Source organism: Physella acuta, unplaced genomic scaffold (genome assembly GCF_028476545.2).
Source record: "Physella acuta isolate Inbredline_101_S28 unplaced genomic scaffold, ASM2847654v3 ptg000208l, whole genome shotgun sequence".
In the NCBI taxonomy this organism is placed as follows: Eukaryota; Metazoa; Mollusca; class Gastropoda; family Physidae; genus Physella; species Physella acuta.
This window is the reverse complement of record NW_026731727.1, coordinates 897,501-909,720: the sequence shown is the minus strand read 5'-3', so window position 1 is coordinate 909,720 and position 12,220 is coordinate 897,501. Positions and strand designations below refer to the sequence as shown.

General features: G+C 38.4%; 2 protein-coding genes across 13 annotated transcripts in view; one reads left to right on the top strand and one right to left on the bottom strand.

The window, feature by feature from the left end:
- The window catches only part of LOC131937346 (BTB/POZ domain-containing protein KCTD6), a 69,802-nt gene that overhangs the window by 30,161 nt on the left and 27,421 nt on the right, over positions 1-12,220 (bottom strand). The gene's annotated exons all lie outside the window — the stretch shown is intronic.
- LOC131937344 (centriolar satellite-associated tubulin polyglutamylase complex regulator 1) overlaps positions 1-12,220 on the top strand; it is a 52,805-nt gene that overhangs the window by 33,506 nt on the left and 7,079 nt on the right. For 7 of the 11 annotated variants that reach the window (XM_059294677.1, XM_059294673.1, XM_059294674.1 and 4 more), the window contains 4 exons: positions 173-282; positions 1,077-1,131; positions 3,635-3,686; positions 11,834-11,877. In XM_059294677.1, coding sequence (XP_059150660.1) covers positions 173-282; positions 1,077-1,131; positions 3,635-3,686; positions 11,834-11,877 — 261 coding nt within the window. Of the gene's footprint in view, positions 1-172; positions 283-1,076; positions 1,132-3,634; positions 3,687-5,367; positions 5,390-11,833; positions 11,878-12,220 lie in introns of all 11 variants that reach the window. The other 4 variants (XM_059294678.1, XM_059294682.1, XM_059294683.1 and 1 more) reach the window with 3 other exon arrangements.

The following is a 12,220-nucleotide window of genomic DNA, read 5'->3' as shown; positions in this document are numbered from 1 at the left end:
AATGACTTGATGGTAGCACCTGACTGAATGACTTGATGTTAGCACCTGCTGAATGATTTCACCTGACTGAATGACTTCACCTGACTGAATGACTTGATGTTAGCACCTGACTGAATGACTTCACCTGACTTAATGACTTCACCTGACTGAATGCCTGTGTTGTATCTTGCAGTACACCTTCAGCCAGCAGTTTAAAAGAAATTCTCTTCAGTGTTTCAAGGATCTCCTTTTATGGTTTTCTCATGGCAGTGGCTAAATCTGACGCCATCAATGCACAAATAGGTCAGTCTTTAATTTTTTTCTTTTCTTGATCAAACGGTTTTTTTTTAAAAATTCATTGATAAAAAAGATAAAAAAAGATAGGTATAGAATTACCTGGCGATATTGTCTTTGGTTAATAATGTTGTTACTGTTACATGTCCATTGAGTTTGGTTGATAATGTTGTTACTGTTACATGTCCATTGAGTTTGGTTGATAATGTTGTTACTGTTACATGTCCATTGAGTTTGGTTGATAAAGTTGTTACTGTTACATGTCCATTGAGTTTGGTTGATAAAGTTGTTACTGTTACATGTCCATTGAGTTTGGTTGATAAAGTTGTTACTGTTACATGTCCATTGAGTTTGGTTGATAATGTTGTTACATGTCCATTGAGTTTGGTTGATATTGTTGTTACTGTTACATGTCCATTGAGTTTGGTTGATATTGTTGTTACTGTTACATGTCCATTGAGTTTGGTTGATAAAGTTGTTACTGTTACATGTCCATTGAGTTTGGTTGATATTGTTGTTACTGTTACATGTCCATTGAGTTTGGTTGATATTGTTGTTACTGTTACATGTCCATTGAGTTTGGTTGATATTGTTGTTACTGTTACATGTCCATTGAGTTTGGTTGATATTGTTGTTACTGTTACATGTCCATTGAGTTTGGTTGATAAAGTTGTTACTGTTACATGTCCATTGAGTTTGGTTGATATTGTTGTTACTGTTACATGTCCATTGAGTTTGGTTGAACTAAGGGTCTAAATGTATCAAGACAATGGTGGTGTGACTTGTTCCATTTGTTACCTCAGGACGTCTACCAGACAAGGCTCAGCTGCTGGAGGGAGCAGATCTGGAACTAGCGTCGTAAGTTGGCTGCATTCATTTTATATCTGATTGGTTCTCTTGTCATGGCTGCATTCATTTTATATCTGATTGGTTCTCTTGTCATGGCTGCATTCATTTTATATCTGATTGGTTCTCTTGTCATGGCTGCATTCATTTTATATCTGATTGGTTCTCTTGTCATGGCTGCATTCATTTTATATCTGATTGGTTCTCTTGTCATGGCTGCATTCATTTTATATCTGATTGGTTCTCTTGTCATGGCTGCATTCATTTTATATCTGATTGGTTCTCTTGTCATGGCTGCATTCATTTTATATCTGATTGGTTCTCTTGTCATGGCTGCATTCATTTTATATCTGATTGGTTCTCTTGTCATGGCTGCATTCATTTTATATCTGATTGGTTCTCTTGTCATGGCTGCATTCATTTTATATCTGATTGGTTCTCTGGGTAGTGAGTGGTAATGAAACATCAAATCTTTTTTCACCCTTGGAAAAATTGATACTAGTTAGACTTGATTTAGCTGGTGTAACCATAGAAAAGTGAGACTTGGTTTAGCTGGTGTAACCATAGAAAAGTGAGACTTGGTTTAGCTGGTGTAACCATAGAAAAGTGAGACTTGATTTAGCTGGTGTAACCATAGAAAAGTGAGACTTGATTTAGCTGGTGTAACCATAGAAAAGTGAGACTTGGTTTAGCTGGTGTAACCATAGAAAAGTGAGACTTGATTTAGCTGGTGTAACCATAGAAAAGTGAGACTTGGTTTAGCTGGTGTAACCATAGAAAAGTGAGACTTGGTTTAGCTGGTGTAACCATAGAAAAGTGAGACTTGATTTAGCTGGTGTAACCATAGAAAAGTGAGACTTGATTTAGCTGGTGTAACCATAGAAAAGTGAGACTTGATTTAGCTGGTGTAACCATAGAAAAGTGAGACTTGGTTTAGCTGGTGTAACCATAGAAAAGTGAGACTTGGTTTAGCTGGTGTAACCATAGAAAAGTGAGACTTGGTTTAGCTGGTGTAACCATAGAAAAGTGAGACTTGATTTAGCTGGTGTAACCATAGAAAAGTGAGACTTGGTTTAGCTGGTGTAACCATAGAAAAGTGAGACTTGGTTTAGCTGGTGTAACCATAGAAAAGTGAGACTTGGTTTAGCTGGTGTAACCATAGAAAAGTGAGACTTGGTTTAGCTGGTGTAACCATAGAAAAGTGAGACTTGGTTTAGCTGGTGTAACCATAGAAAAGTGAGACTTGATTTAGCTGGTGTAACCATAGAAAAGTGAGACTTGATTTAGCTGGTGTAACCATAGAAAAGTGAGACTTGATTTAGCTGGTGTAACCATAGAAAAGTGAGACTTGGTTTAGCTGGTGTAACCATAGAAAAGTGAGACTTGATTTAGCTGGTGTAACCATAGAAAAGTGAGACTTGGTTTAGCTGGTGTAACCATAGAAAAGTGAGACTTGGTTTAGCTGGTGTAACCATAGAAAAGTGAGACTTGATTTAGCTGGTGTAACCATAGAAAAGTGAGACTTGATTTAGCTGGTGTAACCATAGAAAAGTGAGACTTGGTTTAGCTGGTGTAACCATAGAAAAGTGAGACTTGATTTAGCTGGTGTAACCATAGAAAAGTGAGACTTGGTTTAGCTGGTGTAACCATAGAAAGTGAGACTTGGTTTAGCTGGTGTAACCATAGAAAAGTGAGACTTGATTTAGCTGGTGTAACCATAGAAAAGTGAGACTTGATTTAGCTGGTGTAACCATAGAAAAGTGAGACTTGATTTAGCTGGTGTAACCATAGAAAAGTGAGACTTGGTTTAGCTGGTGTAACCATAGAAAAGTGAGACTTGGTTTAGCTGGTGTAACCATAGAAAAGTGAGACTTGGTTTAGCTGGTGTAACCATAGAAAAGTGAGACTTGATTTAGCTGGTGTAACCATAGAAAAGTGAGACTTGGTTTAGCTGGTGTAACCATAGAAAAGTGAGACTTGGTTTAGCTGGTGTAACCATAGAAAAGTGAGACTTGATTTAGCTGGTGTAACCATAGAAAAGTGAGACTTGATTTAGCTGGTGTAACCATAGAAAAGTGAGACTTGATTTAGCTGGTGTAACCATAGAAAAGTGAGACTTGGTTTAGCTGGTGTAACCATAGAAAAGTGAGACTTGGTTTAGCTGGTGTAACCATAGAAAAGTGAGACTTGGTTTAGCTGGTGTAACCATAGAAAAGTGAGACTTGGTTTAGCTGGTGTAACCATAGAAAAGTGAGACTTGATTTAGCTGGTGTAACCATAGAAAAGTGAGACTTGGTTTAGCTGGTGTAACCATAGAAAAGTGAGACTTGGTTTAGCTGGTGTAACCATAGAAAAGTGAGACTTGATTTAGCTGGTGTAACCATAGAAAAGTGAGACTTGATTTAGCTGGTGTAACCATAGAAAAGTGAGACTTGGTTTAGCTGGTGTAACCATAGAAAAGTGAGACTTGTATGATCCCAGCTGAATGATCTCAATCTTTCTCTTCTAATGCCAGTCGGTTGGATGCGTATGACCTTCATGCTCGCTATAGGTGTGCTAAACAACTGGTACAGGATACTTTCAAACTTACAGAGCACATTTTCTATTAATTCCAAAGAAATGTCCAAAATAGCTTGTTAAATATTTTTTTTACACAATCAAAAAGCACATATTCCATTTTATGACAGTTGTGATTTCAATGTTAGCCGTTTACTGCTCTTTTGAATACTTTATATCCACCACTGTCTACTTGTATTATGATGTCATAGGTTACATGTTGTAAGAGAACACACTTGTTAATCTACACAGTCATGTCACTTAGTTAAGTGTGTGTATAGATATACACACACACACACATATATATATATATATATATATATATATATATATATATATATATATATATATATATATATATATATATATATATATATATATATATATATATATATATATATATATATATATATATTTATATTTATATTTATATTTATATTTATATTTATATTTATTTATATTTATATTTATATTTATATTTATATTTATATTTATATTTATATTTATATTTATATTTATATTTATATTTATATGTATATGTATATGTATATGTATATGTATATGTATATGTATATGTATATGTATATGTATATGTATATGTATATGTATATGTATATGTATATGTATATGTATATGTATATGTATATGTATATGTATATGTATATGTATATGTATATGTATATGTATATGTATATGTATATGTATATGTATATGTATATGTATATGTATATGTATATGTATATGTATATGTATATGTATATGTATATGTATATGTATATGTATATGTATATGTATATGTATATGTATATGTATATGTATATGTATATGTATATGTATATGTATATGTATATGTATATGTATATGTATATGTATATGTATATGTATATGTATATGTATATGTATATGTATATGTATATGTATATGTATATGTATATGTATATGTATATGTATATGTATATGTATATGTATATGTATATGTATATGTATATGTATATGTATATGTATATGTATATGTATATGTATATGTATATGTATATGTATATGTATATTTATATTTATATTTATATTTATATTTATATTTATATTTATATTTATATTTATATTTATATTTATATTTATATTTATATTTATATTTATATTTATATTTATATTTATATTTATATTTATATTTATATTTATATTTATATTTATATTTATATTTATATTTATATTTATATTTATATTTATATTTATATTTATATTTATATTTATATTTATATTTATATTTATATTTATATTTATATTTATATTTATATTTATATTTATATTTATATTTATATTTATATTTATATTTATATTTATATTTATATTTATATTTATATTTATATTTATATTTATATTTATATTTATATTTATATTTATATTTATATTTATATTTATATTTATATTTATATTTATATATACATACACACACATATACTATATGTCATCCAGTGTGGTGTGCACCTCAGTCCTACTTTTTACTCTACTACTATGAGATTTACACAATTCATATTTAAACTTACACTGAAAAAAATTCTGAAATTTTTGCAGGTTTTTACTAGTAAAATTTTAACACAATTGTTAATATAATTATTTGTGTTATACTTTTTATAAAATGTAGTTTAAAAACTTGAAATGACAACCAAACTAATGATACATATTTGTTTCTAGACAGACCCTAAAGACACCTAGGGTATGATTTTTTTATACTATGGGCTATTCAGTTAGGCAGATCCAATAGTCTCTGCTTGAATAACGTTAGTCTTAACCTTGTTTCCTGCTCTTTATTTTAGTTTCAGTGTAGTTAATCTAACATGTGGCTAACATAGATGTTAGGGACATGTTAGGTCCAGCAGGATGGACATGTTAGGTCCAGCAGGATGGACATGTTAGGTCCAGCAGGATGGATGGACATGTTAGGTCCAGCAGGATGGATGGACATGTTAGGTCCAGCAGGATGGACATGTTAGGTCCAGCAGGATGGACATGTTAGGTCCAGCAGGATGGACATGTTAGGTCCAGCAGGTTGGATGGACATGTTAGGTCCAGCAGGATGGACATGTTAGGTCCAGCAGGTTGGATGGACATGTTAGGTCCAGCAGGATGGACATGTTAGGTCCAGCAGGTTGGATGGACATGTTAGGTCCAGCAGGATGGACATGTTAGGTCCAGCAGGATGGACATGTTAGGTCCAGCAGGATGGATGGACATGTTAGGTCCAGCAGGATGGACATGTTAGGTCCAGCAGGATGGACATGTTAGGTCCAGCAGGATGGACATGTTAGGTCCAGCAGGATGGATGGACATGTTAGGCCCAGCAGGATGGACATGTTAGGACATGTCCAGCAGGTTGGATGGACATGTTAGGTCCAGCAGGATGGACATGTTAGGTCCAGCAGGTTGGATGGACATGTTAGGTCCAGCAGGATGGACATGTTAGGTCCAGCAGGTTGGATGGACATGTTAGGTCCAGCAGGATGGACATGTTAGGTCCAGCAGGATGGACATGTTAGGTCCAGCAGGATGGATGGACATGTTAGGTCCAGCAGGATGGACATGTTAGGTCCAGCAGGTTGGATGGACATGTTAGGTCCAGCAGGATGGACATGTTAGGTCCAGCAGGATGGACATGTTAGGTCCAGCAGGATGGATGGACATGTTAGGTCCAGCAGGATGGATGGACATGTTAGGTCCAGCAGGATGGATGGACATGTTAGGTCCAGCAGGATGGACATGTTAGGTCCAGCAGGATGGACATGTTAGGTCCAGCAGGATGGACATGTTAGGTCCAGCAGGATGGATGGACATGTTAGGCCCAGCAGGTTGGATGGACATGTTAGGTCCAGCAGGTTGGATGGACATGTTAGGTCCAGCAGGTTGGATGGATATGTTAGGTCCAGCAGGATGGACATGTTAGGTCCAGCAGGATGGACATGTTAGGTCCAGCAGGATGGACATGTTAGGTCCAGCAGGTTGGATGGACATGTTAGGTCCAGTTAGGTCCAGCAGGATGGACATGTTAGGTCCAGCAGGTTGGATGGACATGTTAGGTCCAGCAGGATGGACATGTTAGGTCCAGCAGGATGGACATGTTAGGTCCAGCAGGATGGACATGTTAGGTCCAGCAGGATGGACATGTTAGGTCCAGCAGGATGGACATGTTAGGTCCAGCAGGATGGATGGACATGTTAGGTCCAGCAGGATGGACATGTTAGGTCCAGCAGGATGGACATGTTAGGTCCAGCAGGATGGATGGACATGTTAGGTCCAGCAGGATGGACATGTTAGGTCCAGCAGGATGGACATGTTAGGTCCAGCAAGATGGACATGTTAGGTCCAGCAGGATGGACATGTTAGGTCCAGCAGGATGGACATGTTAGGTCCAGCAGGATGGACATGTTAGGTCCAGCAGGATGGACATGTTAGGTCCAGCAGGATGGACATGTTAGGTCCAGCAGGATGGACATGTTAGGTCCAGCAGGATGGATGGACATGTTAGGTCCAGCAGGATGGACATGTTAGGTCCAGCAGGATGGATGGACATGTTAGGTCCAGCAGGATGGACATGTTAGGTCCAGCAGGATGGATGGACATGTTAGGTCCAGCAGGATGGACATGTTAGGTCCAGCAGGATGGACATGTTAGGTCCAGCAGGATGGATGGACATGTTTGGTCCAGCAGGATGGATGGACATGTTAGGTCCAGCAGGATGGACATGTTAGGTCCAGCAGGATGGATGGACATGTTAGGTCCAGCAGGATGGACATGTTAGGTCCAGCAGGATGGACATGTTAGGTCCAGCAGGATGGATGGACATGTTAGGTCCAGCAGGATGGATGGACATGTTAGGTCCAGCAGGATGGATGGACATGTTAGGTCCAGCAGGATGGACATGTTAGGTCCAGCAGGATGGACATGTTAGGTCCAGCAGGATGGATGGACATGTTAGGTCCAGCAGGATGGACATGTTAGGTCCAGCAGGATGGATGGACATGTTAGGTCCAGCAGGATGGACATGTTAGGTCCAGCAGGATGGACATGTTAGGTCCAGCAGGATGGACATGTTAGGTCCAGCAGGATGGACATGTTAGGTCCAGCAGGATGGATGGACATGTTAGGTCCAGCAGGATGGACATGTTAGGTCCAGCAGGATGGACATGTTAGGTCCAGCAGGATGGACATGTTAGGTCCAGCAGGATGGATGGACATGTTAGGTCCAGCAGGATGGACATGTTAGGTCCAGCAGGATGGACATGTTAGGTCCAGCAGGATGGATGGATATGTTAGGTCCAGCAGGATGGACATGTTAGGTCCAGCAGGATGGATGGACATGTTAGGTCCAGCAGGATGGACATGTTAGGTCCAGCAGGATGGATGGACATGTTAGGTCCAGCAGGATGGACATGTTAGGTCCAGCAGGATGGACATGTTAGGTCCAGCAGGATGGACATGTTAGGTCCAGCAGGATGGACATGTTAGGTCCAGCAGGATGGACATGTTAGGTCCAGCAAGATGGACATGTTAGGTCCAGCAGGATGGATGGACATGTTAGGTCCAGCAGGATGGACATGTTAGGTCCAGCAGGATGGATGGACATGTTAGGTCCAGCAGGATGGATGGACATGTTAGGTCCAGCAGGATGGACATGTTAGGTCCAGCAGGATGGATGGACATGTTAGGTCCAGCAGGATGGACATGTTAGGTCCAGCAGGATGGATGGACATGTTAGGTCCAGCAGGATGGACATGTTAGGTCCAGCAGGATGGACATGTTAGGTCCAGCAGGATGGACATGTTAGGTCCAGCAGGATGGACATGTTAGGTCCAGCAGGATGGACATGTTAGGTCCAGCAGGATGGATGGACATGTTAGGTCCAGCAGGATGGATGGACATGTTAGGTCCAGCAGGATGGATGGACATGTTAGGTCCAGCAGGATGGACATGTTAGGTCCAGCAGGATGGATGGACATGTTAGGTCCAGCAGGATGGATGGACATGTTAGGTCCAGCAGGATGGACATGTTAGGTCCAGCAGGATGGACATGTTAGGTCCAGCAGGATGGACATGTTAGGTCCAGCAGGATGGACATGTTAGGTCCAGCAGGATGGACATGTTAGGTCCAGCAGGATGGACATGTTAGGTCCACCAGGATGGATGGACATGTTAGGTCCAGCAGGATGGACATGTTAGGTCCACCAGGATGGATGGACATGTTAGGTCCAGCAGGATGGACATGTTAGGTCCAGCAGGATGGATGGACATGTTAGGTCCAGCAGGATGGACATGTTAGGTCCAGCAGGATGGATGGACATGTTAGGTCCAGCAGGATGGACATGTTAGGTCCAGCAGGATGGACATGTTAGGTCCAGCAGGATGGATGGACATGTTAGGTCCAGCAGGATGGACATGTTAGGTCCAGCAGGATGGATGGACATGTTAGGTCCAGCAGGATGGACATGTTAGGTCCAGCAGGATGGACATGTTAGGTCCAGCAGGATGGATGGACATGTTAGGTCCAGCAGGATGGACATGTTAGGTCCAGCAGGTTGGATGGACATGTTAGGTCCAGCAGGATGGACATGTTAGGTCCAGCAGGATGGACATGTTAGGTCCAGCAGGATGGATGGACATGTTAGGTCCAGCAGGATGGACATGTTAGGTCCAGCAGGATGGACATGTTAGGTCCAGCAGGATGGACATGTTAGGTCCAGCAGGATTTACATGTTAGGTCCAGCAGGATGGATGGACATTTTAGGTCCAGCAGGATGGATGGACATGTTAGGTCCAGCAGGTTGGATGGACATGTTAGGTCCAGCAGGTTGGATGGACATGTTAGGTCCAGCAGGTTGGATGGACATGTTAGGTCCAGCAGGTTGGATGGACATGTTAGGTCCAGCAGGATGGACATGTTAGGTCCAGCAGGATGGACATGTTAGGTCCAGCAGGATGGATGGACATGTTAGGTCCAGCAGGATGGACATGTTAGGTCCAGCAGGATGGATGGATATGTTAGGTCCAGCAGGATGGACATGTTAGGTCCAGCAGGATGGACATGTTAGGTCCAGCTGATTGCTTCCAGACAAAAGTTTGTATGGAACGTACATTTTAGTCAGAAGAATTTTCCTTACTATCTACTTATAGAGAATATAATAACCAAGTGAGAGACATTTTCTTTGCCTATAGATGACTAACAATTATTTGTGTCTGCATTTCCCTATGAGCTTTTTAAACAAATTAGTGAAACAACTAACAGCTAGTTAGTTAACATATCCCTGGCTCATTGTTTTTTTTTTCTCTTTGTAAGCTTAGATAAACATTTCAATCCCCACCCCACCATCCCCTAGATAAACATTTCAATCCACAGCCCACCATCCTCTTGATAAACATTTCAATCCACACCCCACCATCCCCTAGATAAACATTTCAATCCACACCCCACTATCCCCTTGATAAACATTTCAATCCACACCCCACTATCCCCTAGATAAACATTTCAATCCACACCCCACCTTCCCCTAGATAAACATTTCAATCCACACCCCATCCCCTAGATAAACATTTCAATCCACACCCCACTATCCCCTTGATAAACATTTCAATCCACACCCCACTATCCCCTTGATAAACATTTCAATCCACAGCCCACCATCCCCTAGATAAACATTTCAATCCATACCCCACCATCCCCTTGATAAACATTTCAATCCACACCCCACTATCCCCTAGATTATTTCCCTTGAGCACTCTTGCCCAGGTCAAGTTTATTCGTTGTCAGCACAAACCATTTGTTTCTTTTCTTTTTTAATTTCTCATATACAACGTGTAGAGGATGTATTATAAACGTGCACAAAATTAAAAATTTTGCCATTTTACACCTCTCTGAGAGGGAAAAATTTAGCTTTGCAATTTTGTTTTTGTATGTCTGTTTGTGTGTCTGTGTGTGAACATGATAACTGGAGTAGTGTTTCAGATATTAATGAAATTTCATATCTGAGGATTATATTAAGTTCGTAGTTCTGTATTAACTTCTGAGCAATCTTTGGTAAGCTGGAGTGGTACTTATTCTACCTAAAGTTTCTCAAAAGCCAATCACTAGAGTACTGTTTCAATAACTTGAGTACTGTTTTAATAACTTGAGTACTGTTTCAATAACTTGAGTACTGTTTCAATAACTTGAGTACTGTTTCAATAACTAGAGTACTGTTTCAATAACTTGAGTACTGTTTCAATAATTTGAGTACTGTTTCAATAACTTGAGTACTGTTTCAATAACTTGAGTACTGTTTCAATAACTTGAGTACTGTTTCAATAACTTGAGTACTGTTTGAATAACTTGAGTACTGTTTGAATAACTTGAGTACTGTTTGAATAACTTGAGTACTGTTTAATTTTGGTGGATGAAATTTAACATATAAGTATTAAATTGTATGCACAGGTTTATATCAACTTTTGAACAATTTTCAGTAACTGGAAGTGGTATCTTACTGTTATTTAGTGGGAAAACTTAAACTTGAGTTGTTTCAGTTAGGAAGGTGAAATTTTATATATAGGTATAAAATCTTATACTTGGTTTACTTTCAATTTTTAAGTGACCTCCAATAACCATAAGTGCTACTTTATTTCTGGTTTGTTAAACACCGATCAATTAAGTACTGTTTCAGTTAGGTAGACAAAATTTGATACATAGGTTAAGATTTTATTCTCTTGATACTATCAAATTTGATAGGCTGACTAATTAGGTAATCAATGTTTCCTTTAGGCTGACTAATTAGGTAATCAATGTTTCCATTAGGCTGACTAATTGGGTAATCAATGTTTCCTTTAGGCTGAGTTATTAGGTAATCAATGTTTCCTTTATAAAGTACATTCTAATACTAGTTTGTTTTTCTGTGCGCTTCTATTTTTTTAAAATTACATATTTAAATGGAACCTTTCTATTGTATGACTGCTCTGGCAGTCCATCCTCCTCACGGTTATATAAGAATATACGAGAAAGTTTACCGGTCACTCATGCGGATACCCACATCCTGCTTGATGAATGATGTGTGTCTGTACAATTTTGTGCTATCAAATGTTTCCAATGATGGTGTCTCTGTTGTTGTAGAATTGTTGTAGATTTGTTGTCTCATACTTCCAGATAAACAAACAAAGAAGTGAAAAAGTTCAAGAAAACATATCTAGGTAAAGAGAATTAGCCTCACCAATTTAAAGCACATTTTTCCTGCTGTCACATGTTCTTGCACAGAATTAGCCTAAACAAAAGTTTGTTCAGTGTCTGTAGTACTCTGTACTGATACAATTATCTGCTTGCTCATTTATTCAAGCCCACATTGCCTCTGGTACTTGTACACACCCCCACAGAGAGAGTAGGGATAGAGCTAATTATTGTTTCTTTTTATATTGCACATACACATATATTTAGTTTAGTTCCCTACATATATTTATAATTATAATTATATATATATATATATATATATATATATATATATATATATATATATATATATATATATATATATATATA